Here is a 28000-nt window from a genome sequence, read left to right as displayed (position 1 = left end):
CAAAGTCAAAAATATATTTTAAAGAATTTTAGTCTTAAACATTCGTTATATATTTTAATCCAATTTACCATATTTTAATGGCATAATAATTTATCTCTGTATTTAAAAATTTAGTACTTATAGATAAGTATTTAAAGAATAAAAGCACTCAAAAGCTTTTAACCTTTCTAGTGTGTTACAATCTCAACAAAATTAAATTTAGTAATGTCTGGCTAGGGAAAATTAAATAAAAAATAAATATAGGTATATAAAGTAATGACTTTTAATCATAGAATCAACAAACAAAATAACTACATACAAAAAACTATTCATTTTGCCTCTTACGTTTCCTTGTTATCCGCTGAGATATTTCCGGTATAATATCTTGGCTCGATATTTCTTGTGTCAATTCGTCCGATTTATCTGCAGCTTCTGTAGATACCTCGGCTTCATGTTCTATTGACCTTTGGCTCTGGGTGAATCTGGAACTGGATAAAATAATGTGTTAGAAAATCCAAACATTTTAAAATTTAAGGCTAATGCATGAATTTTCATTTTTATTTTCACATAAATATCAACAGAAAGAGAAAAAATCTCCATGTACTTTTTTAAAGAACATGTTTAAATATTGAGAAATCAAGCCACAATTGTTTTTTTGCCTCTTGATCAATCTTCTTATTACAACTAAGTAACTAATCTCAAACACATGAAATTATTGTATTTAAACAGAACCTTCCCTTGTATCCCTTCATCACCTTCATTGAATCCCTTGTACATTTGAATTAAATATGTCCATTTAAAGCAGGTCAAAATCTGGCCTAATTGAAAGAAGAAGAAAGAAAGAAAAAACATTTATTTCTAGATAGAATTGAGTCAATTACACACAAACATACAGTTAAAGCAAAAGCCGCGGAGTATCTCACATACATTTGTATGTAGGCTCGCACACTATGCTAACGGTACAATGTATGTGAGATATTCCGCGGCGACTAGTCTCCAAGACTTGCAGGATACTTGAATCGCCTGTGCGTATCGCAATGGGGGAGTGGCCTAATTATAATAAACAGAATTATGACTCAAATTTTTTAAGTTTAACTATACCTCTGACAAACAAGCCTTTCCAAGTGCTCTGGACTGAAATCAATCTTACAGCATGGCCATTTTGACACTTTTTCTAGATATTTATTGAGGCAGCGAGTGTGCACTGCTTTAGAACATCCTATACAATTGTAACCCTGAAATTATATAAACAATTTATTCTAGCTTGGTGAGAATTGTAATTTTCTGGTATATATAAAATAAAACGTATTTGAAAATATGTGTATCAATATGTGGTTTGGATCATATTCATTTTTCAATATAGACTTTAAATTCTTGTTAATTTTCTGATAGATTTTATAGTTTACAACTTACTCTAAATACAATTTGCTTGCACAGGCAACATTCTTCAATAGTATCTGGCATATTCTCTCTGAAATAGCCTTCAAATTCATGAATAGTTCTCACACCTAAAGCATAGTTGTTTTCTTCTTTATCAAGGTATCGCATGCGGCACCAAGTGTCTAGCAATTTCTGAAAACATGGTATATATTTTATTATATCTACGGTAAACAATCTATCATAATACTGTTTTTTTTTTGTTGTTTGTAGTATATAAAATTAATGGTTGGTTTGTGTAATTTATATTTTGCATGTTGTAAATACCTGTAATTGTTTGTTACATTTACTAAAACATTTAAGTCTAAGTTAATAGTTAATGCTTCAATGTAAACAAACGTTGGTATTTCTAATGAAATAAATAAAAAATAAATACTGCCAAAGCTGATAGGTTTTCTTAGTTGCATGTTTGAACATAAAAAATACTGGTCTTGGAATTTAAAAAAATATTTTCATTGATGTGCTATTGAATTTTGCTATCACATGTCAGGCTAACTTGCAGGATATAAAATAGAAAGCTTCATCAATCACCTGCCAACATGAAGCTGTAAGTACCTAGTTTGCATATCATTCATTTCAATAATGTATCTAAATAATGATTGACACAAGACACCATGTAACACATGTTATGGTGCATTATCATCTAGGGATGCTTAATAACTTTTCATTTGGCAATGTGCATACTCACTTGTGCATCTGTCTTGGTGTAAGACGATTTCATACTTCCAACTAAATTAAGAGCATGAATTCCTGTAATTTGCCTTCCTTCGGTAGTCATGATTTGTTCTAAAAGCATTCTAAAATACTCAAGTTCAGATTGAGAAAATAAGTTTTGAGATTTTGTGGCTTCATCATAGCCCAAAGATAAGAATATTATCACTTCTTCTGAAGTATATTCGTCATTTGTTATTTTAATAGATTGTTTCAAAGGCTTTATTTGTTCGTTTATCTGTTTAACTAAATCTGCGATAGAAAAATGTTGATCGGCTGAAATATAAATAATTAATAATTAAAATTGGATCAGTAGAAATAGGCAAGGAAGGTTCAAATCACAGAGCAAGTAATATAGTAGTTCAAATAAAAATACAAACCATACAAATCCGTTAAAAGTTTTTCAGCTTCATTTAGCGATAACACTCCTAAACTAGCCACTGTTCTTAATAAATAACGATGAAGATCACCGTATTCTGTGGTTACCATTATTAAATTCCACTGTTTTTCTTATTTTGTTAAGTTTTTTATCTCACTTGGGATAAAATCCAGTACACAGCAGTAAAAAACTGGCGGCATTTAATAAAGAACAATAACAAAATTTAGACAGCTGTCAAGTGTCAGCTATAAGATATCACCACAGATTAAGTATGTAATATACGAGCTATGACCGGTAGTATTAAACCGTAGACAGAGAAACCAATAGACAAATTGATAGTTTATGTCGCATTCACACAAGAAAAAGAGCAACTTATGCCGGTGTTGTGTAAAGAAATGAGAGAGAAGGATAAAATTTTTTGTTTCACCCAGCGTGCCACTTTTTTCAAGAAAAGAAACCTACTTTGCTAAACAAAGTTTGACAGCTAACTATCGTCTTCCCTAAAAATATAGTTTTTACATGTCCTAAGTTACGTAATTCATGGTATGTTTGGTTTTTAATGATTTAGACTTACTGTTAATACCTTATAAAATAATACCATGGTGCGGTGTAGCGTTAAAGGGTGTTAAAGTGATAGTGGAACGAAAATGCCTGGATTGTCTTTTCACTCGTAAGTATACAACTCTTTATCAGTTTATAGGCCTTCATGATATTTCAGCGTGTTAATATATTGTGTATCACGTGCTGTTGACTTGAATACATTGTTTAAAAACCACAAAAATAACAATTATAAATTTTAACCTAAAAAATTTTGTGTTGCCAACTTTTCTACAAATTGTTACCCACTATTATGGGTAATAATAATATATATTCTGCAGTGTGTATTTAATTAAATATCTGAAATATTCAATGGCTTGTTCCAGTTTTCCTGAACCGGATAATTTACGACAAATTTGGATTGTAGCTACAGGATGAACAGATTGGAAACCAAAACCGAAGGTTAGAAAGTATTACGGCAATCACCACCACCGCGACGCTGCCCCGCCGAAGACAATGGACACTCTTGGTTCCAACTTCCAACATTGAACCGGAGGGACGTAGTTAATTAAGTTAGAGATAATTTAAATGTAATTTTTTTATTACAATAAATTATTATTAAGTAAATTTCGTTTTTTTTGCGCGTTCGCGGGTCGGTCAATATAATTAACGTGTGTATCTGTTAATACTTACGAAAATAAACATTCTTTTATTTTTTTATTTTATTTTATAATAAATAATGAACAATCGAGTTTTCATCTACATTATCATTACATACACATTTTTATATGGGATTATGATAATGATATATATTATACATACTAGTGGTCCACCCCGGCTTCGCCCGTGGTACATATTTCGCAATAAAAGGTAGCCTATGTCCTTTCTCAGGTATCAAAATATCTACATACCAAATTTCATGCAAATTGTTTTAGTAGTTTAGGCGTGATTGAGTAACAGACAGACAGACAGAGTTACTTTCGCATTTATAATATTATATAGTATGGATTATATAATATATAGGTATGTGTATATACATAATATGTATTACCCATCTAAAAGTAATATGTTTATTATATACTAGCTGCGCTCCGAAAACCATACATACATATGTACATACATAATTACAAACATTTTCTCTTTATAATATTAGTATAAACATGTAAGTATGTAATGTGGATATCTCATTATTATCCACTTATGTTATGTGAATAATGATATTGAGAGATTTGTATCTTACAAATTGCGGGGTAATTTTTCCCTCACATGGTAACCCTAAATATTGTGACGTATTCTTTTTTATCTCTTTCTGCGACACGCATTGCCGGTGTCTATTGGATTCTCTGTCTACGTATTAAACTATTTATTAATCAATGAAAAAATAAAAATGTATCATTAAATAATAATATAATTAATAGGGTTTCGTTTTACTGATTTCAAAAAAGATATACGATTAATTTATTGTAGACTAGCGACCCGCCCCGGCTTCGCACGGGTGCAATGCTGATACTACAGTGCGACACAAGTCACAAAAGAGATGAAAATAAATGAGGGCGCCACCGTCGCTCATATAGCAACACTGATACTGCGACGCAAGCGATCTTGATACTATAGAATAAAAATCCAAAAATCTATATATATAATCTAAAATAAATACCGCGATTTAAACCGTTATAATTGTTTCATTGTAGCAATAGTGTAAATTTAAGACAAAAATACATTAGTATTTTAATTGACCTACCTAGGTCAAATTTTACTTAAATGTATTTGGAATTAGTTATTTTATAAAAATCGGTCAAGTGCTTAGACTGCAGAGGCGCACATAGAATCAAACATACAAACAAACAAGCATACATGCAGCTCAAACACATTACCCTCTTTCTGGGTCCGTCGGGTAGAAAAAAACAAGGCGATTTGAAAACCACATATATTTTTATTTTTTTGTAGATAAATTTTGTACATTAATATAATTCATCAAAATCTAAATATTCTACTCCTTCATCACTCTGTTTCGAAGTACTGGCAAGAGGGTACGGGGCATCTTCAGTATCTGTAAATATGATACAGTAAATATGATTTTTTTTATTATGGTTTGATTGATTAATAGATAGATAGCTGTATGAAAACAGTTATCACTATACTATGTAGTAAAATCTAAACTAGGTACTTTATTTGAGGCTGGTTGGATTGGATATAACTTCTTGACTCAAATTGTGCTGGTCGCACTATAAAAACTAGTTTTTGTTTACATACAAATAACCTCAAATTAAATTGCGAAAACGTAATAATCGCCATACATACATACATTAAACACTCGTCACTAATGGAATATTCTATTTTACGTAGTACTGAGCAAAAATAAATGGAATCTCACCGGTATATTCTGCTGTACGTTTGTAAACGTTTTCCAAATCAGTCAATAAATTTCCAGCTTGAAATTCGGACAAACACCGAATAAAAACTTTATACACCACATCACGGACACCGCTACGTTTAACCTTTTTCATGATGTCTCCTTTTTTATTTAAATTTCTTGTTCTAAATAACAATTTTATCTCAATAATTCTCCACTTCACGAAAAAAACAACAAATTTTTATTCAACTTGACAGCTACATTGCCAATTCAGGGTTGCCAGGTAATGAAAAACGAATTAGTTCCAAAATAATTAATTTCATCTCTTATATGTCGTACTATAAATACCTACACTACAGAAAAACTGTGAACCTGTGCTGTGAACGTTGTATATAAAAATTAAAAACATAGCGGCCCGCTCCGGCTTCGCACGGGTATAAAATATATAGCCGGGTGGCCGGCCGGTGCCGCCGCAAACGCTACGTCCCGCAATTTTTAAATCTGTAATATCTTCGAAAATATTCATTTAAATCATACGGTGTAAAGGGCCATATAGATCTATATTAAATGAACAATGTATTCAAGGTATTTAATTGGTTAAGGATTAATGCTGTATTGGTTAAAATCGCTTCGAAAATTAGCCATTATTTGTCGTAAAAAATAAATGACAAAAAAAAGTTATTGTGGGTTATCCATAAGAGATAGACATATACCACCGCGGACTTTTCTGTAGACCTTTTCAATGTGTATAATACTTAGTACATTATTTTGATAAAACTCGTAGGGTTCAGCCTGCGTGTGCAATGTAAGCGGAAAAAATGTAATTTTTTACGACATCACATCAGAAACCTCAAAAATAACAGTACTTCTCCACTGTTTGATGGATTTTATTATACATATAAACCTTCCTCTTGAATCTCTCTATCTATTAAAAAAACCGCATTAAAATCCGTTGCGTAGTTTCAACTTGCGTAGTTGCGTAGTTGCGTAGTCCCTATGTCCCTATGTCCGTACAAAGGGACATAGGGACATAGGGACAGGGAAAGCGACTTTGTTTTATACTATGTGTAGTGATAATATAGTGCCATCTATAATTTACATCATAAACAGCAACTTTCTATATAAAGTATGTAAATTGTGTATACAGGTACCGGAAGGTGGCGTTGTAATTGAATGAAATGTGAGTAATTAATAATTGTACCTACCACACCTACATACACCATTATGATAATATGGAAGATGATATGCGTCACGGAGGTAGTAGATATTATTAGGTACTTAGTAACTATCCTATCCTATCCTACTAGCCGCGGGCGGAAAATTAGTTAAGTAATATAATATGTGATTTGGTTTGCCGAGGTTCCTCTGAACTCTCTAAAGCCTTGGGCGCCCGCTGCTGACATAAATGGAGTAGCTGGGATATTTCAATTTTCAACTCTTACAATGATATTAAAAATATTTACTTAACTATGTACCTACCTATATCATAATCTATTTATTCATAATATAAAAGTGCCATCATATTATGGGTCTTACATTTCAAAGTGCAATTGATACCTATTACGTACCTAGGTATATCAAAAATAGTAACGGAAGAAAGGTTTGGTGCTATTGTGCTTTTACCCTTTACAATAAAACTATTCACAGTCTTGTTAAATATTTAAAAACAAATAGGTACCTACCATCGGATCTCACGAATAAATTGATATGTTCTGAACACAGAAATATAGGATCTCGATATATTTATGTGGTTCTGAAAAACCAATTTACGCTTAATTTCTCAGCTTATTTAGTTTCAATAGTTTACAAAACAATATCAAAGGCTTATATTATTATAGTGACTAAAATTAGGACCCTGATATTTTCTTTAAAAAGACTTTTCTAAACCACATTTTTCCGAATGTCACTGGCGATCGACTGCGGTGCTCAATTACACGGACCGTTTTAATTGCGATCGTGTTTGTGATAGCTTCTTTTCTTTTAAATTGTAGCTTTTTGACAATAAAAATACGCCAACAACTAAAATTACAACTAATATAAGATATTTACGACACTGATACCTTGGAGCCGGAAAAATACGTGTTACTATTTTATTGTTTGTAGGTTCTCTTAAATTTGAATGAATGGTAATAATTATTTTTGTATTAAGCTCTCTTGGTAGATAACCAACAACATAGAAACATACCCAAACACATAATTGACTATACAAAGTAAACTTTTGAATCGTCAAATTGTTTACTTTAACATCGGTTCGGAATCTCGGTTGAAACGAACTTATAATATTATAATATCACTAACTTTTAAATGTCAACAAAGTTTTGTTAAAGTAACTTGCCTCTACCAAAGCATTTCTAGGAAGTAACGCACAGACTAAAATATAGATATAATTATAGGTATATAGGTATTTATCGTCAATGAACGGCTATATATTTATTTCACGATAATTCTTAAAACAATGGACAATAACTTAACTTCAACAGAAAATTAATATCCATTAAGTTATTTTAACAAACATATATATTAAGTTATTTTAACAAACTAGGTACTAGTTTAGTAGTAAATTATTAGCTTTCATGAATTATTTGTTTTATGCGCAAGCTAAGTAGGTACCTACCCGTTTTACTGTAGCTATGTTAACTAATATAGTCTATACTCTATAATATAATATTGAAATTTTTTCTTGAGATGCAACAACAGCTGCACACTGTCATAATATTGTGTCATTGAAGTTTAATTTCCTATAATCTAAAATTTTGCCCGTTTCCTACAAAATACAACCTAACTAGTTTATACATAGGTATACGAGAGCAAAATTGAACACACAACTTCTACACAAGTATGGTTCTATTGGGGACCTAATTACTGCTCCGTACCCTAATTGTTGCGTCCTGTGTCCCGAGCAAGGTTCTCTTATCAATTATAGGACTTTGACTCCGCACGACCGCATCCACCTATTTCAGGCGGCAAACTTTATATTATGAGTATATACAATGTAACTAATTTATCATCTAATTGGGAAGACTGCGGCATTTGTTCAGAACATAGATGCTGTATTATCGAATAATATACTTTATACCTAATTCCTAGAAATGTACACACTTAATTACGGCACATAGGAATATTACCTACGTGATCTATCTCCAATTTAACTTCGTTACTGTTCACTTTTCCAGAACTTGGAAAAAATGTGGACATTTATGTACTTAGATCTTGGAAACTCACTGTATCGCCTTACAATTAATTGAAAAATAAGTTCGTCACGTTATACTTTTCATGGCTTCTCAAAATGCTGGGAAGGCAACTGGTTAAAGAAATTCAAGAGTCACAATAATAAATAAGGTTCTCCACTCCTGGAAAAGTTTCGTATCAAAATTAAAGAAAAGCAATGAACAACACAGTTCTATGTAGTCTTGAAAAGTTTTTTTCCGCCTGGGACTTACGAAAACGATGGAATAAGTGCGGAAAAAAAGACCCAAAATTTGTGTTGCTTATTAATTGGACTGGTTTGGAAATTAAATCAGGATTAAAATATCTACGATAATAGAAATTATTTTATAAATAAATTTACCAACTTTATAAAGTAATTTTTCCGTTTTAAAGTTTCGAATAGTTTATTTTAATTTTTTTTTGTACTTTGCATAAGTTCATTTTGGCATGAGACTGATGTTGAACAACACTCCTAATAATATATAGGTCTATACAAGAAGCTTAAATATCTAATACACTGGAGATTGCACTATGACCAATAACTTGTAACAAGAAAATATGACATGGAATGACGCCTGTATGTTTTTTATCCCTTTCACACCAACTTGCCTAGTTAGGACTTAGGTGTGATGTTCATACTGAAATCTCCAGTGTATTAGATATAAGCTTCTTGGGTATATACAAGGTATATAAGTTAAGTAAAATTCCAGAGACAAGAGCTCAATGGAAGTGATAATAATTTAGAATAAAAAAAAATTGGTTAAAAGTTGGAAATTGTTTGTATTTTATAGTTAAGATTTTGAAAGCTTTTCAAAGGTTAGGTACTATTTTGATTAGAAGATGTGTTCGTACTCTAGAAGATGAGTTGGTAATTTCATTAAATTCCCGTCTAAATTTTAGCATTTTATAACCACACAAAGCGATATAAAGTACTTAGGTACCTCCAATGCTCCATTAAACCAAAAATAAGGAGCGCCCATTCATTACATTCTCAGGAATTAGCGTCGAAATATGAATATGGGAATAAATTCATTAGTTTTCAGTACCCACGCATGCTTTTAATAGAAGGCATAACTCGTTCCGTAAATTATCTAAGCTACGGAGCGCTTTCAAAACTTTTAATGGAGTCAATTTGGCTTCGCATTCAAAACACCTAACGTATGTGAGGCAGGTAAGCAGGATTTATACAAACATTAGTGCAAAATATTTCGTTGCTTAAACTCTAAAATAACAATTAAATTTATTTATGACTCTTGATCAAAAGGTTTTTTTAGGATTATATCATTTCATTTTATTCATTTCAAGCTCTACATTTGTAATATGTATTGATATTCTTAAAAACAAATTAGTTATAAGTAATAATCCGATTTTTTTTTTCATTAATTTATAGGTAGAGTCGACTTAACATAGATTTATGGTTATTATTATAAATTTATTTAAATTATTAACGTCGCAATACTATCGGTCTTCGTTGCAAAAAATCTATTCTTATGACAAAATGCACTACGAATTCCAGAAGCAAAGCGCTACAGAGACAGTACCTGTCCACAAATAAAGAGGAATTTAAAATAAATGCACCTCTATTTATTCGAAAGTTACGCTTTCAAAGGATAGCAATAAAAAATGAGTGCGCGCGAAAAATATTTTCCACGTACCCTCTATGAAAACTATTCTGAACATGTGAATAGACTGGATGGAGCAACTGCATGTTTTAATCGAACTACAAAGAGAAGAAATAACCATGTACCGTGGGGAAGTTTGAAAGTGTGCCAAATTGTAGTTAAAGTTTACCGCTACCGCTAGATGATTACACTACGCCGCTTAAAAATCTTTTGAAAGGTAGTTTAGAAAACTTACGAAGTAAGGAGTTGGAAGCTTTTACGTCGACTGCAATTAGTTAATACTAGAATCGAAAGTTTAGCGGTTGGTGTTTTTAAATTAAATGTATTTTTTTTTTTATTTAAAGAGAGTTAAATGAAGATACTGAGTTTGCTATCATAAATATTATTTTAAAATACTCAAATAACTGTTTTTACTCTCAGTTATCTATTTTATTTTTGTTCAAGTGAAATCTTTAGAAGTTTTTAATTCTTAGTATTTTTTTTTCTTGCCAATTCCCTATTACCTGAGTACCATAGTCGTGTCAAAAAATTGCCGTTCAAAAAAATTTGTATTTTTAAAAAGTAACATAATATTATATTAAATAGTATCTAGTAGTACTTGATAAAATGTAATACAATTTTTAATTAGGTATTACTTTGTAATTGTAGATTTATGGCGAGTATGAATACTGATGAGGTATGTTCTTATTAGCTTTAATACGTATGAAAGTATACGATAATAAATGTAAAAAATATTATCAGCTAGTTTATAAGCAAGTCGACGTCCAACGATGGCTGACTCTCAATATTTTAAAGCCATAATAAGCGCAGTATCAGCCAGTTACGTCGATACAATATTCGTTTACATAACACCTTCCACGGGTAGATTACTGCGATCTTTACAATTTTACAGAGCATTGTTACCTTGTTACGTAACAGCTATGTAGTATTCTTGTTATTGTTCAATATTCGGTACTCGTGAACTGTTAACAATTCGAGTTGAAGGCAGTTGAGGAACTTTTAATGGAGCAATTTGGAGGTGTATTGAAAACAGCCGCGTCGGAAGCGACATTGAGTGCTACGAGGTTGCCGCTCACCTCAACCGATTAAGAAAAGCAATTCTAATTCCGTAGCTGGATATCCTAGCATTTTTAACAAACAGGACTTGATTAGCTATTTAATTTATAAGCACGTTTAGCTGTTTTGTAAGTCTCGCTTCTATTTCGTTAATTAAATGAATCGATTGTGGAATTTAGTTTGGATAGAGTTACTACGCTATACGCGTCAGTTTAATGTCGTAGCATTACTTAAATGGCTATTTGAAACGGAATCTTGTTCAAAGATCAAGCAAGATGAAATAACAGCAACGCAAAGGTTCTGTTACTTGAATTTAACTTGGAATAAGATTTAGTTCAAGAAGGTATAATGGCCAGATACTCGCACAGAAGTAGGTCGTTTAGCTTAAAGCTAACTGAATGCAGTCCATTAAAAGTTTAGGAAACCCTCATAGCGTCGGCTCGAAATTGAGTCTAAGTTGATGTAGGTATTTAATTTATGTGTTAATATTAAATACCTATCATTAAACAGTTACCATCTAAATGTATTAGCTCTAAGGTTACGTTAATTATTTGAAGGAATAAACGAATTTGAATTTGAAACATTTAAAACTAATTCTGTATTTGGCATATTATACTACAGGTAAATTAGCTTGGAGAAATTTTTGCATATGTAGTGGTGTGTATATTACTCAGATCTTAGAGCGCGTTTCCACTATATCGTTCTGGCCTATACAAAAATGTTTCGATATCCTAACATTACTATTTAATTTTATACTTATTCCTAGCAACACTTTTGTTTCCAATAAAAACAAGTTTTTATTTGAAAGATAATGGTTTTGACTTTATAAAAAAAAATATATCATTCAATTTTACGTCCTTGAGCAAACGACAAGGCGACTACCGTGAAACAATAAAATATCGTGTCCATAATAATTTGTTTCATAATTAATATTTGACCATAATAATTACGAAACAAAACAAATAAATAAATCGTCACTTGATAGTGGAAAGTGGAAACACGCACAAAACCAGAATAAACCAGTTTACGCTGTCCGCAGGTGCCACGTGCAGTCGTTTGGTAGCGTTAGAAAGCACACATTTCATTCAAAAATTATAATTATTATGTACGTAGTTTAATTGATAAATTTTGTATTTGTTGATTGTTGTTATTATTTGTTATTATTGTTATAATATTTGTTGAAGTGAATTACATGTCCCGCAGCCGGAGGCCCCAAATGAAAACTCAGATGTACTTAAAAACTACATTTAATAGCTAAAATGAGACTTTTACACCCATGTCTGCACGATGCAGACCGGAGTTAAAGAATGAATTTATACAGTTTAATAATTATAAAGACGTAAGCTTGGATGCTAACTAAGGGAAATCGCATCCACATTCTATTCCCGTGCGAACGGCGTATTCAGCAGTTTTGTATGAAGGCAGGGCCATAACTAGTGTTTAATTTGTGTGTAAGTGTTGTAACTTTATATTGTTCATTCAAAATGGCTCCAGTGTTAAAACATGGTCGAGGCAAGCCTTTGACTTCTCAAACTAAAGAATTAAACTTTATATGTCGTTTCTTTTTCAGGTTAGTAAATTTTTCATTTTAGTAACATTGTTAATGTAAAAGTTATATGTATGTTAAATGTGCAAATATTAAAATAAAGTCTCATCTTTTTCAGAGGAGAAACACATATAGTTCAATTTAAAATCCCTTATATATATAAAATAAAAACTAAAAATAAAATGTTGTTTTATTTATTTTGCTGACCATACACTACTACAAACGCAAAAATTTCTCCAAGCTAATTTACCTGTACTTAATTTAACAATTTTTGAAGATGTGATTGACATTTAAATATTTATTATCATAAAGATAAAGGCATTTAATTTATCAGAAAATATTACCTAAATGCAATTATATCGAAAGAAATCATTATCTTGATCAAGGTGAAGATGAACACAATGGTAGTTATCATAGTAGTTGTTGAGGAGCGACGAGCGGCCAGACAACGAGGCGTCCGGCTCGCGTTGAACGCGCGGAACCGGAACTAAACCCGGTAGTCGACGGCGCGCGCGTAGGCGACGGCGGGGGTGCTTCCGTCCCGCAATATCGTTTCCCACGGCTGTTTAGCCACCTATGTTATTATACCATTGTAAATTGTTTAAATAAAGTGAGATTTTGTTGTAAATTTGAGATCAAGTTTGGGAGGAATAAAAGCTATCAAGGAAGAAACTGAGTTTTCATCAACCTACATACAGTCCACAATATTCAGTGGTCCATCGAGCGCCGGATCAAGAGTACGAGCGAGCTGAAACCCTACTGGAAGAAGAAGCCATCGATATCTACGGGATAATATCGAAGCATGGTCGTCACACGCAGCCAGGGCGAAGCCGCGGACACGGAAGACCGGGCTATGGAGCAAGTGCGGCAGGAGAGGGCTCGACGTTTAATACTCGACCCTCCGGCCTCACCGTCGGAGTTGAGGACTACCACAGCCACCGAGTCGGCTGACGTAGCGCAACTACGGCGGCGATCACCTACAAGGTCCGTCAGATCGGCACGGTCCACGGGGAGCACGGCCACACGAATTAAAATGGCGGAATTAGAGGCGGCGGAAAAACTCGCGGCCATTCACCGCAAGGAGCTCGAGCTTGAAAAAGAGCTCGTAAAGAAGCGTCTTCAAGTCGAGGTGTCGGCAATAGAGGAAGAAAATCTACAAGAAGACACCACCACCGCACAAGATGAACATCAGAAGGTGGACGACTGGCTACAGGCGAACCCCATAAACACACGGGGGGAGCCGAACAAAGACGAAAGACAGCTACGGTTCGGCGTGCAACGAGGGCGATCTCCCACGCCGACTAAGTCCCGAACGGGCATCGAACAGTTAGCAGCGTCGTTAGAGAAAATGGCACGACCGCGGCTGCGCCACGTAGAGCTCCCAATATACGCGGGCGCTATTGAAGAGTGGCTGCCGTTTCGCGCTGCATTCAAAGACACGACAGAAATGTACAACGTCTCAGACGCGGAAAATATTCAACGATTACGCTCGTGTCTGAGAGGCGAAGCAAGAGACGCCGTGGCGGCATTACTACACACCGCGACGTCGCCTGCACTGATAATCCGAACACTCGAACAATGCTTCGGACGGCCGGAGATACTCATCGATAGAGCATTGGACGAATTAAAGAAAATGCCGAGGCCGGGGACATCGGCGAAAGAACTAAATAGCTTCGCCGTTAAGCTACAGAATATAGTCTGCACAATACAAACGATCGACCGCAAAGGATATCTATTTAATCCAATGCTAGCGAGAGAGGTGTTGGACAAGCTAAGTCCACATATTCGATCGCGTTGGTGCGACTATGCGTTCACACAAGAGGGAACGATAGATCCAGAAATAATCGTGCTATCTCGCTTCCTCATGCGAGAGGCAGATCAGGCGCTGCGATACACGTACGCGCCTATGAGCAACGCTACGACAACAACGTCGAAACCTGCGTCACGAAGGAAAACTGCAGTCTTCAATATTGTATCAACAAATGAAGAAAAGAAAGAAAAAACATGTCCGTGTTGTGGGCGTGACCACGAACTCACTGCGTGCCCGCAATACACAAAACTCAGCGTAAACGAGCGATGGGCGCTAGTAAAACAAAAAGGAATTTGTTTTAAATGTGCTACAAGGAAGCACAGACGCAATTTCTGTAAGGCGAAGTTGTGCGGCGTAAACGAATGCCAGCGCTCACATCATTCGTCATTGCATAACGAAGCACCGAGGGAGGAGCCGTCGACACCTGCGGAAGAAACCGTTATGTCAGTTGCGGACCGCGCAACTACTCGACGCAGCGTGTTACTGAAGATGTGTCCCGTCACCGTGGTTGGTCCACGGGGGGAGATCAAAACTCATGCGCTATTGGATGAGGGATCGACTATATCTCTCATAGACGAGGATATCGCTCGTCAAATCGGCGCAGAGGGCCCCACATTGCCTCTTTGCATACACGGGGCGAACATGGAACAAAATGAGAAAAGCAGCAAATTAGTTTCCATTCAACTAAAAGGAAACAACGAAGACATCACACACACGGTGAAAGCGCGAACGATGAAAAATCTAAAACTTCATCAACAAGCCATACCGAACTCGCTTCTCCGGTATGAACATTTGCGCGATATACCCACCGATGAAGTGTGTTACGAACGAGCGCACGCGGGCCTGCTAATTGGTACAGATCACTGGGAATGCATCGTATCGCGTGAGCTGCGCACGGGCGGTCCCGACGAACCGGCCGCGTCAAGAACACAACTCGGCTGGGTGGTGCACGGAACCGCACCTCAGAGAGCACTTATAAACAAAAATAATGTGCTACACGTGCACGATAGCGAGCATCAACAACAACTCGACGAGCGACTGCACGACATGGTCGCCGAACATTTCAAAATAGAAGCCTTATGCATCGCTAACAAACCACGCATTAGCGACGCCGACGCAAGAGCCACAGAGATAGTTCAACAAACTATAAAACAAATAGAAAATGGTTATGAAGTCGGACTACCGTGGAAAAGAGACAACACTATCATGCCTCTCAGCTACAACAACGCGCTTCGTCGCCTAACAAACATCGAAAGGAAAATGGACGCGTCACCGGAGTTTGCCGACGAGTACACGCGACAAATAAATAATTTATTTGCAAAAGGATACGCGGTACCGTGCGACGGATCGGAAGCAAAAAGCAACGTGTGTTGGTACTTGCCGCATTTTGCCGTCACCAACCCGAACAAGCCCGGCAAACACAGACTCGTGTTCGATGCGGCGGCGAAAAGCTACGGAGTTTGTCTCAACGACGAGTTGTTAGAGGGACCCGACATGTTGCTATCTCTACCGGGCATACTCTTCCGGTTTAGAGAAGGAAGCGTGGCAGTAACAGCGGACGTGCAAGAAATGTTCTTACGAATCAAGATTCGCCCTGAAGATCAGCCTGCACAACAATTTCTGTGGAGAGGTGATAAGCGTGATTCACCACCGCAACAGTACAAGATGACATCGATGATCTTCGGCGCAGCGAGCTCGCCATTCATGGCACACTACGTGCGTAATCATAACGCACAAACCCACGCCAAAAAGTATCCGTTGGCGTGGGAGGCTATCACAAATGGCCATTATATGGACGACATGGTCGTTAGCTACGACAACGTAGAAGAGGCGTGCAGAGCCGTAGAAGAAACAAGAAAAGTGCACGCTGTGGCAGGCTTCACATTGCGTGGGTGGAGCGCGAGCAACGAGCGCATATTGCGAGACATACCGCAAGAGCTGCACGCCACCGCGCCGACTCAGCTAGGCGGCTCACAACCCACGCCTAAGATACTCGGCCTCATGTGGGATGCCGTACGAGACGAATTGGGATTCAATACATCTATGAATCGCGTGCCGGCGGAGGTGCGAGAGCGAGAGCGACCGCCGACAAAGAGGGAAGCACTCAGCGCCGTCATGTCTATCTACGACCCGCTGGGACTTCTAAGCCACTTCACTATACGGGCGAAGATTATACTACAAAGCTTGTGGCGCCTTCAGATATCGTGGGACGAAGCGATACCGGCAGAGGAGGGCGAGTTATTTGCGGATTGGCTTGCACAATTAAAACAAGTCAGCAAGCTACGCCTACGACGGTGCTACGACGCTACGAAGGCGCGGGGCGTCGAGCTACATGTGTTTTGTGACGCGAGCGAACAGGCCTACGCTGCAGTCGCGTATTGGCGTACGCTCAAGGACGACGGCAGCTACAACATCAAATTGATTGCGGCTAAAGCAAAGGTAGCTCCCCGACGCACACAAACCATACCGCGTCTGGAGCTACAAGCGGCGGTTATCGGCGCGAGACTCGCTGATACGATAAAGCGGGAACATCGATACGAGATCGAACGTACGGTCTATTGGACGGACTCCTCAACCGTCGTTCAATGGGTGAGGAACGACGCGAAACGCTACACTCCGTTCGTCGCACACAGGCTCGGTGAGATAGCCGAGCTAACCAACAAGACCGAGTGGCGATGGCTGCCTACGCAGCATAACGTCGCGGACGACGCTACAAGACTTTCCAACGTCGACGTAGACGTACGTAGATGGTTTTACGGACCGGATTTCTTAAACGAAGACGAAGAACGGTGGCCCACGGAACGAGAAGCGTACGAAGAGGACGACGTGGACGTACTACACATCGACGAGCAGCCTACCTTGTACGACTGGCTGCCGGACCCCGCACGTTTCTCAAAATACGAAACGTTAGTGCGTACGATAGCGCGTGTGTTAACCTTCGTAGACGTGCGTATTAAACGCACCGCTACAAAAATGGAGTATCGCCACATTCAAAGCGCAGAGCGAATGCTCATTCAGCGCGCACAGCACGATAGCTTTGGTGACGATATAAAGAGACTACAGGAAGCGCGCTCAGTCACCAAATCGAGCAAATTATTCAAGTTAGACCCAGTATTAGAAGAAGGAATCGTGCGAGTGAGAGGTCGCATCGACGCGGCTACGGCGCCGGTCGAAACAAAGCGACCGATTATTCTAGACGGCCGACATCGAGTCACACGCCTGCTAGTTCTAAAAGAACACTGCGCAGCGGGACACGCAAATAGGGAGCGTGTGACCAACGACCTAAGACAATTGTATTGGATCATACACTTGCGACCAACAGTACGTGCCGTCGCGAGAAGCTGCGCGTTGTGTCAAGTGCGACGTACGAAACCACAAGTCCCAGCCAAAGGGGACTTGCCTCGCGCACGATTAGACGCATTTCACAGACCTTTCACTAACTGTGGAGTGGACTACTTCGGACCAATGCAAGTGAAAATTGGAAGACGGCGTGAAAAGCGGTGGGGCGCGTTATTTACGTGTCTCACGTCACGCGCCGTACACATCGAAATCGTCGCATCGCTGTCTACCGACTCCGCAATCATGGCGCTAAGGCGTATGGCGGCGCGTAGAGGCTGGCCGCGTCTCATCTACTCGGACAATGGGACTAATTTCAAAGGCGCGAGTGAGGAGTTGAAGAAGGCACACGGCGAGTGGGCGGCGGCGCTGAGCGAAGAGGCGCTGCGACACCGCACCGAGTGGCGTTTCATACCGCCGGGCGCGCCGAATCAAGGCGGCGCGTGGGAGCGGCTAGTACGCTCTATCAAGACGGCGCTCGGCGCTACGCTTCACGAGAGGGCCCCCAGCGAAGAATTACTACACACGCTACTTACGGAGGCCGAGTTTTCCGTCAACGCACGACCGTTGACGCATGTGAGCGTCGACCCGCACGACCCGGAGGCGCTTACGCCTAATCACTTCCTGTTGGGCTCATCGGCGGGCCTACCTACGACGACACAATGCGACGTGCAAGACCGGCAGATGTGGCGAGCGAGTCAAGCGCTCGCGAATCATTTCTGGCACCGCTGGGTGAAAGAGTATTTACCCACGCTGGTACCACGCGGCGAGCCACGAAACACAGCAAGGCGCGTACTGGAAGGCGACGTGGTTGTAATCATGGACCACACGTTGCCCCGCAACACATGGCCGATGGGTGTCGTAGTGCGCACTCATGCCGGCCCCGATGGCGCTGTGCGGGTGGCAGAGGTACGAACAAGGAGCGGCGTGTTTAGAAGACCTGTAAGCAAGCTCGTCGTCGTGGCCAAGGAGGCTACGCATGCTACGCCGGGGGGAGAGCTGTTGAGGAGCGACGAGCGGCCAGACAACGAGGCGTCCGGCTCGCGTTGAACGCGCGGAACCGGAACTAAACCCGGTAGTCGACGGCGCGCGCGTAGGCGACGGCGGGGGTGCTTCCGTCCCGCAATATCGTTTCCCACGGCTGTTTAGCCACCTATGTTATTATACCATTGTAAATTGTTTAAATAAAGTGAGATTTTGTTGTAAATTTGAGATCAAGTTTGGGAGGAATAAAAGCTATCAAGGAAGAAACTGAGTTTTCATCAACCTACATACAGTCCACAATAGTAGTCATCAATTGGTCCTAATATTTATGACGTTAAAAAGCAAACGAAAACATTGGCCTCATCTACATTTCGCCTCAGAACATTTCAATTTATATTTCCGTTTCAATTGCGTGCAATTCAACCGTTTAATTATACGAATTTGCTTTCATTTTCTAGAAGTGTGTTAATTAAGTTTCGGAACGTTGAGTTTTAGTAAAAAAACGAAAATTTGTTTTTGGTTAATTGGTTCAAGGATAGCCGGCTAATGGTAGTCGCTAGATAGACTCATATTGTAATGGCTATCATATTACACTGATTTATGTTTATAATACTGACATTTATTGAGCATCATATTATGTTGTTATTAGTACCAGTTTCAGGAAAATAAATAGTACTTTACAAGAAATGTAAGATATTTTCATTGTTACTATTTTACACATTTTGAAGTTGATCCTTTCCTGTTATTTCTTTGATCGCACTTCTCTTATTTTATTCAGCTCTAACATATTCTATTCCATCTAATGTTATTCACCTCGTCTTTGTTATTGATTGTGATAAAGATTCACGTTTAAAAGAGTTCCGCAAATCCGTAACTTGTTTATAAAATGATATACTTAAAACGAGGAAAAAATTAGATCTGCCACAAACTTTAGTTTCCATACGATTTAATTTCTTTCCACGTTTGCATACTGAAATAGCTTTGAGTACAGAATAATTTCACGGCCGCTTTGTCCCGCTGTTCACTGTGATAGCATTGTATGAAATTTCCACTTTAGTACCATCGACTGCTAAAGATGCATTCTAAATAATATTTTTTATTTATTTTGCGGCCGCCTCTCTGTAGAAAAGATTTTAATGATCGCTTTGACGTGGTATGGAAGGTATACTGAATGGTAGTTTGGCATCCCTTATTCTGTATTTTCAGAAGTATTTAGATTTTATCAGCTTTTGTTGACCGGGTAGGTAACTGTTTTTCTCCTAGGACACCCTGCTTGCCTCTTCGAGGTATACCTCGTTTAAAATAGTTTACGGTATATTCTGACACAGTCTATCGAATGTACTTACACAAGGAATGCATCAATAACATAATATCATGCTTAATATAACAAACATCTTCTTCTTATATATAAAATTCTCGTGTCACAATGTTAGTCTGCATACTCCTCCGAAACGGGTGGACCGATTCTCATGAAATTTTCTGTGCATATCGGGTAAGTCTGAGAATCGGCCAACATCTATTTTTCATATGTACCACGGGCGAAGCCGGGGCGGACAGCTAGTATTATATAAAAGCAATATTAAGTCTATAAATTTTATATCTGCAAGCTCTATCTTTTATTTTTTTCACCCACATTACTCTACGTGAAATATCTCAAGATAATGCCAACATAATATATTTTTGAGATTTCTATTGAATAGGTATCCATTAATTATAACTTAATATCGTTTATAAGCTCCGATATAATTTAGCCGTGTAAGGTTTGCTTATTTCAGATAGTTCAATGAATTATGCTCATTATTACCAGGAGTATCTAATAGAATTAAAGCCATAAATACCATTGCAGTATTAACCTACAAAGCATATATATCATTTAAACGAGGATTCAAAAATAGAATACGCGGTGTATTCTAGAATGCCTGCGATGTACTGATATGATTTTGTTCCGGATAACTTTGTAAAATGATTCCGTTCATCATTGCTTTGTAGCCGTATCGAGCCAGTCCATAAAAGCCTATTATAAATTCTGTTTCGAATTCCCAGAAAGAATAAAAAACAACAAACAGAACGTACGAACCATATAAATGGTTCTAAAAATCGAACGTTTTGGTACCTAACTAGGTAGTTCTTACTGAATGTTACATTGAAGATAACTTTTAGTTGTGTTTTGTTCTTTCATTAATGAATGAATGATAAATGAATATACCTACTTCTATTATATACTATACCTACCGTAGTTATATTTATACCTACTTAACTAGGTTTAAATACATACCTACAGTTAGAGTTGCAACATATTATTATTATACATCAAGGTACTTTGTTGATGTCATATTTTTTCAAAAACAGTGGTTTGCATCACAATGAAAGTATCGTAATTTATAAAAATCTTTTAAAGTTGCCAGGAACTGCTCGGGCGAAAGTAATTCAAACAAAGTAGATAAAAGTTGCGGCGCTAAAGAAGCGATTAAAAGAAAAATTAGCATTCTTTCAAATTAATTACTCTCATAATAAAAGTTTTACAACAAAGTGTATAAGGCTAATCCGAAGATTTTTGGTAACTTTGCATGTAGCTTTGGTTATCTCTTTGTTTAATGTAAATAAAAGGTCTGTTTTATTGTGACACTGTTGTTTAAAAAAGTTTCATTTTAAACCGCTAATGCTTAGATACCATTCAAGTTTAAAATGATTTCATGTCGTAGTCGGTATAATATAAGATATCGTATAGAAACATCGCAAATACAATTAAATTCGTTACTGCAGATGCAATTTAAAAAAACATAAATAAATTATTGACCCGTTATTTGCAAAATAAACAACTAGAATTCATTAAAAGGATTCTTTTGCTCAATAAAATATCGTAAACAACAACAGTTTGACCCAATTACCTAAATAATATCGGCTGAAATAAATTATCTTTGACAAATTGCGATGTAGATAAAAAGTTAACGATTAATTTCTCTTTACCTAAATTTACGTTTTCGCTTAGTTTCATATGCAAAACAAATGAGTTCAAGGAAGCTATTATAACTATATCCTTTTAGTAATAACAGCAATTTGTTTATCTTTACACGAATTATTGTATTTTCACCAACAACAAAGTCCGTTGGGACGAACACAGCGCGCGATTTAATTTTACGTATAGTGAAAGATGACTGTGAATTTTCGCTTGGAATAATAAATTTTAAACCCAACGCGGAATTAATGAACCTTAAAAAATCAACGATCCAAGCATCCAACCACTTTTGTTGTAAATTACGAGGATAATTTGTTAATTTTTGGTGTACTTTTTTTCGTACAAAATTGCATTCATTTTTGTCATTTCATTTATTACCTTACCTATTATAGATATTATTATAGATTTAGCGTGTCATGTTTTATATACCTACCTATCCACACATATTGACGAATGTTTATGAAATTCTCTATAATTATTCTTGATTAAAAAAGTCAGCAATTGATTTAAATCTTAAAAACTTTATTTATTTTATTTATTTTATTTAAATTCTTTATTTAACACACACAAAAAAAAAGAATATACACAAAAATAAAAGAACAAAAAAAAGAAAATCATATTAACATGTTAAATAGGCGGCCTTATCGCTATAAGCGATCTCTTCCAGGCAACCTTTGGATAGGATTTGTCATACGAATTAGAATTAGATGGGTGGTGTTTGATTTAAAAGAGAAAAAAAAAATCATGATAATAATAATAAAAAATATGTACATACATATACATATATATATATATATATATTAAAATAGATACCAATACTATAAATACATGCTATAAATACACATACATACATATATACTTACATACAAACATACATGATACATAATACATAACTATGTATAAATAAAAATATTACAGCTCGTTGAAGAAATGGTTAAAAATTAGTTTTTTAAATATGTGCAGAGATTTAGCGCGACGTATGGTTATCGGAAGTGCATTCCACAGGAGTATGGCTTGAACATGGAACGAATTATGATAAAATTTGGTCTTGTGAGGTGGAATTTTTAAAAGTACATTTTCAGTTATTGTTTACTGTTTACTTGTTGTACTTTAGTTATTGTTTCAGTTCATGAAAGATTATTTCCATTGTACAATAAAATATAATAATCGTGTTTTACCTTTGAAGCTTCAATTTGCGATAGAAGCTTGCGTTTGACTTGTTTTAAATTATTGGTCATAATAAACAGAACGATACAATTTTGATATTTGTTTGAAATTGAGGACTGCATAATCCATAATATTTTTATTATCAAATAACTGAAATGAACAAAATAAATTGGAATACTATATATGTTTGAAAAATTACCTATATACATTTCATTACACTATTATGAATACTAAAAAAAATAAACGAAATTAAAACAAATAAAGAATACAAGGTTTTTGTTTTTATCCTGTTACAAATGCATATGAGCTCTGTTATATTCTTTAACTAGTGCAAAAATTAATATCGCTTGACTGTGTAGAGTACCAGACCTAAATAAAGGTGAATTTTGTACACTTATTTTCGCGTACCTACCTTGTATAAAAGCACTAGCACTAATTTTAATTAGAAGCACTTTTCTTGACGTTAAAACAATTACTAAAAATTTAAAGTTATTATTAAGTATCCGAATTAACTTTTTTACTTAAGAATTGTATGTATGGATACAGTTAAATAGAATTGCATATTAAATACAATTAAAAAGCTTTTAAGGGCGCAGACGACTACAAAAACATGACCACTTAACGAGTTGGATTTTATTGCAAATTTTGTATCAGCTATGCCATTATTTTTTTTATTAAAAATCATTTATTATTTATTCTGTGTCCTTTACACAAATAAAATATGACAGTCTATGCCTGAGATCTTCAACTACTTTAAAAATAATAAAGTAGTACAACTAAATAAATGAATTTTTAAAGTGGCAATTCACTTGAAAATAAAGCTTTTTTCAAAGTAATAAATACAACAAAACAAATTCAATCTAAAGCTGAACCAATATCGTAAGTTATCTCAGCAAGACGGCCGTTCGTCAATCATAGACGAGTTGACATGGTTTGTCATGAAGCAGTCGAGGCGTGAGCATACATACTTAAAGTTTAAAGAATATAGCGAATGTTTGAAAATATTTCCTTATATTGCCAAAACAAATATTTTTAAATTAGTTAGCCAGTAGGAAAGCATTAAGTAAAATATGTAGGTACCTATGATTCATAAAGTTCGTGATTATTTATTATTGGTTAGAAACATTATTAACATTATCTTTAATTTATAAACCAGTAAACTTACGTGACTTCGTTTGGAGGGATACATCTTAAAAACTTATAATATTGTCCTTGGTCCAATAGCTGCATGTTATATAAAACAAAAAATAAAATATCTCCATGGAAAGTTAAAAATATCAAACATAGAGAGATAAACCTCATAAGTGTGACACTAATATTTTCTAATCGTAGAGCAAGAATTTATTTACTATAAAAAATAATAAGTTTCTATCACATTTTCTTTACAATATTAGAGAAAACATGTTTGGAATTTATATTAATACTCGTAAGGCACTGTCAAACCTGAAATTACAGTATATCTAGAGCTATCTAAGCCAAATGTTGGCAGTTTGCCATTTAGTCGCATAAAACTTGTGCTAAATCGCCTCTTAGGTTCAATTCAACAAGCAACCTAATGCCAAAACACATAACGAGACCAATTATTATATATTAAATAAAATCGGATTTATTTATTATTATTTACCTAATGATTTGAACTCGAAGTAAGATGGCACATTCCTGCAGGCTTTAAAAAATCATGTATTTTTAGAACTGATTAAAATGAATTCCGTATGTATATTCATTTATAAAAGTTATTTAATGATAACAGTGACTTTGTGTTTCGAGTGTTTACATTAACTCATGAATTATAAGCTACTAAATTATTAAATAACCTAGTTAAACAAAGTGAATATATTGGCATGTTTGACATGGGTTTGTTGTTTTAGCTTTGATGCTATTACTTTAAATATAATATTCGTAAAATAATATATGCCTTATAGAACAGGGTAACCACTAATCTGGGAGACCCCGAATTATTATAACGTAGATACATATATAAACCCCATGTCTTATACATGTTTAGTATAGCATGTAGAAAATTAAGACATTCCATATCAAAATATTCGCACACAAAATGTAGGTAGTCGGCACTATTTCATTCATGAAATTCTTGAAACATCACTCAGTGTCAATAATTTACGCTCACAGAGTTCACGGATAACGTACATAGTCGAAATTTCTGGCAGAATGTCGTCTCAGGGGTTGTGGTACGGAGAATCCCCTCCAGGCTATGCAGCTAAGTAGGTATTTGCTACGCGAATGTTGGTTTACCAGTTGTTCGCTACAGAATACTAAGGCCAAGTATTTCGTAAATGCACGCGGCATAAACCTTACCACGCTAATCTCAACTTAAGAGAATGCGAATGATGCTAGTTTAATACGTGCATGTTTTAAACATTATAAGGATAAAGCTCATATCCTCTTTTTAAAACTAAGTTAGAAAAGTCCGGTGAAATCGTAATGAAAAGTAAATTAAAAGTAAATTTTTCATGTATTTTATGAACTTAGTACCTAAGCCTTAAAGCGTAGTTGTAAGGATATTGACAAAATGAATTACATTTACATCACGGGCATAATTAAAAATTTCTTCGAAATTGAGGAACTGATGAATTACCTTTATTGGGCTTCATTACTTAAATCTGGTTAAATATACCGATACAGAAATCTTTATTTTAAATCGGAAACATTATACAACTGGATTCAATAGCAATAAATAACATGGCAACTAGAACACCCTGACAAATTGTTCCTGTTATCAACTTCATTGAGTCTGAGAGAAAAAAAAACGTTTGAGGAAAATTATCAGTAAGTCGGTAATATTTTTCCGTCGAAATCCCTTAGTCTTGGCATTGTTTGATGGGCCATTAAACACTTGGATTCATTATTTATTGAGTGTACTGTTAGATATTCGTGTGGGCTTGTCTTTGACCAAAATTAATTAGTCACCCGTTGTTTTGATGTATGAAGCATGTTTTTTTTTGAGGTAATTGTCGTTAAATTATCTAGTTGTAGTATCGTTAGTTGTTATAGTATATTATAAGTTAATATTGATAAGTCGATTATCAGCCGGGTATGTTATTAAAATTTACATTACGTTACATTATTAATTTTAGTATCTACCTACATAATATTATTAAGTCAATTTTAAAACAAAATATTGAAGTTTAAATCTAGATATGGAGAAAATATACGAAAATAACAAAACAACAAAGGATAAAAATTCTCCAATATGCCATTTGGGTCACAAAGACATCTAAAACCAAAAATTTATCAAAACAGAGAATATAGAGCAATAACATAACCTAACTGAGATAATAATTTACATAAGCTATAATGAATGAAAAATATTATTAACTCGATCTTTGCAGAAAACTAAAGTAATAAAGAAAACTAATTTCCCATTATGGTTGAAGGCTGATTACATTCTTGCCAGTTACCTAGATCGATAATGGACAGTATCGAGACCTGAGTTCCGGAATAGCATACTTTATTATTCCAAAACGGACTTCATGACGAAGCCCATGTAATAATTAAGGCAGAAATTCTTATTACGAGTAAAAAACAAACAATTTATATGTATGTTTTTGCTACGTAAGTGTCTTACAAAAAAGAGATCACAGTTTGTTACGTAGACCTGTATGTATATTATGATGTTTATAATAAATGTATTTTATTTACATTTATCCTCGACAAAATGAATTCCTTATCATTAATTAGATTCAGAACAGCAATAAAACTTCACTTCTTTTTGAGACAATGGCATTTTAATTTGAACCTTTCCAGATGCAGTTAAGATTGAAAATATTTTCTTCATTTCATATTTTCATATATAGTTGCTTTAAGAGCGGAAAATTACTTGGTACCTGCGTCGCACTCTCCGTGTTCATGAATAGTTGTTTTCTGAACTTTAAATTAAATGTAACAAAGGAGAAACTACACTACTGAAATTTTCATTTCGTTGACTTTGGAGAGCATTCTGTGATCCATTACTTTGAATAATATTCTGATACAAATTTCATATTTTCCAACTCATAAATACAAATATCATTTTCGTAAAAATCCAACTTTAGTTCAAAAATACTGGAGTAGGTCCATAAATGTATGCATTTCAGTTTTAACGAAATGATATATTTTGTAAAACTATACGACTAAGGTGTATTGGGGTAATTCCGGGGTAATTCCGGCCACGGGGTAAATACGTATAAGTTCAATTAATAAGTAACTACCGATAGATTAAGCAAATATGTATGCTAATAATATCAAACCTATATATCTTCATGCCCTTCCTTCACGATACTTACGATAAAGCGATGCTCTGAAGTGGTATTCACAATCTTCCGAAATTACCCCTCATTCGAAATTCCCCCAATGCACTATACATAACTATTTGTTTTTATTAGGTATACAGAGTTCTATATTACACTTCCATCTACATAATAAAATAATTATGTTACATAATAAAGCAGCAACAAAATGAATAAAAGCGAATCAACAATAAATTCAATAACATATTAAATATTAGTAATTAAAATTAATTACCAGAGCATAATACGCCCCGAAACCTATTTGCTATCATCATGTTTTCGAATCATCCACGTTATTATATTAAACAAACATACAATGGACCTAATTTAAATTAGCATCATAGATTTCGCAAAATAACTAAATGGTTATAGGGGATTACCGTCGGAACATAATGATACAACAAATTATTTAATGAAAACGATCAAGCTTACGAATCGTTATGTTAAAACTGAAATGGGCGATATGAGAGCATAAATTGGCGATCGGCCATCGTGTGGTTCAAAAACGGCTGTAATTGGCGCAACCATAATTTAATTCTGCTAACGTAGTGTTTGAGCTGATGCCAGCGTACTCAAATTCAATAAAAAGAGCCTCTTCACAGTCATAGCCCATCAATTTGGTATCGCCACTCGA

The 28000-nt window shown here is 35.6% G+C and overlaps 3 protein-coding genes and 1 long non-coding RNA gene across 4 annotated transcripts in view; 3 read left to right on the top strand and 1 right to left on the bottom strand.

Moving 5' to 3' along the window:
* Positions 1–244: 244 nt before the first annotated feature.
* On the bottom strand, positions 245–2675 carry LOC149908508 (non-structural maintenance of chromosomes element 1 homolog). Its single transcript, XM_090102295.1, has 5 exons — positions 2508–2675; positions 2105–2403; positions 1393–1551; positions 1081–1214; positions 245–467 (listed from the first exon to the last, which is right to left on the bottom strand). Exons 1-5 carry the CDS (start codon positions 2614–2616, stop codon positions 305–307), a joined length of 864 nt encoding a protein of 287 aa, XP_089958421.1. The 5' UTR covers positions 2617–2675; the 3' UTR covers positions 245–304.
* A 363-nt stretch (positions 2676–3038) lies between these two features.
* Positions 3039–3670, top strand: LOC149908507 (uncharacterized). The gene is made up of 2 exons (XR_016456753.1): positions 3039–3176; positions 3430–3670. It is a non-coding gene; the product is annotated as an uncharacterized LOC149908507 (long non-coding RNA).
* A 2871-nt stretch (positions 3671–6541) lies between these two features.
* Positions 6542–28000, top strand: part of LOC149908505 (lachesin-like) — a 111247-nt gene continuing 89788 nt past the window's right edge. The window contains exon 1 of the mRNA XM_090102002.1: positions 6542–6576. The gene's annotated coding sequence lies outside the window, so the exon portion shown is untranslated. The remainder of the gene's footprint in view (positions 6577–28000) is intronic.
* On the top strand, positions 13630–19023 carry LOC149908506 (uncharacterized). The gene has a single exon (XM_090102208.1). It carries the CDS (start codon positions 13630–13632, stop codon positions 19021–19023), a length of 5394 nt encoding a protein of 1797 aa, XP_089958334.1.

Source organism: Colias eurytheme, chromosome 5 (assembly GCF_061535395.1).
Source record: "Colias eurytheme isolate Ceu_HAF_F1 chromosome 5, ilColEury1 Martin Lab GWU primary, whole genome shotgun sequence".
Lineage (NCBI taxonomy): Eukaryota > Metazoa > Arthropoda > Insecta > Lepidoptera > Pieridae > Colias > Colias eurytheme.
The sequence above is the reverse complement of the archived record's forward strand: the minus strand, read 5'-3'. Positions and strand labels throughout refer to the sequence as shown.

Bases quoted from the DNA above. Each gene is read 5' to 3' on its own strand.
- LOC149908508 (XM_090102295.1), bottom strand. From the start codon at position 2,616: ATGGTAACCACAGAATACGGTGATCTTCATCGTTATTTATTAAGAACA. The intron at 1,215-1,392 runs GTAAGTTGTAAA...ATATAATTTCAG, and splicing joins GCAAGCAAATTGTATTTAGA to GGTTACAATTGTATAGGATG. The intron at 468-1,080 runs GTATAGTTAAAC...TATTTTATCCAG, and splicing joins GAAAGGCTTGTTTGTCAGAG to TTCCAGATTCACCCAGAGCC.
- LOC149908506 (XM_090102208.1), top strand. From the start codon at position 13,630: ATGGTCGTCACACGCAGCCAGGGCGAAGCCGCGGACACGGAAGACCGG.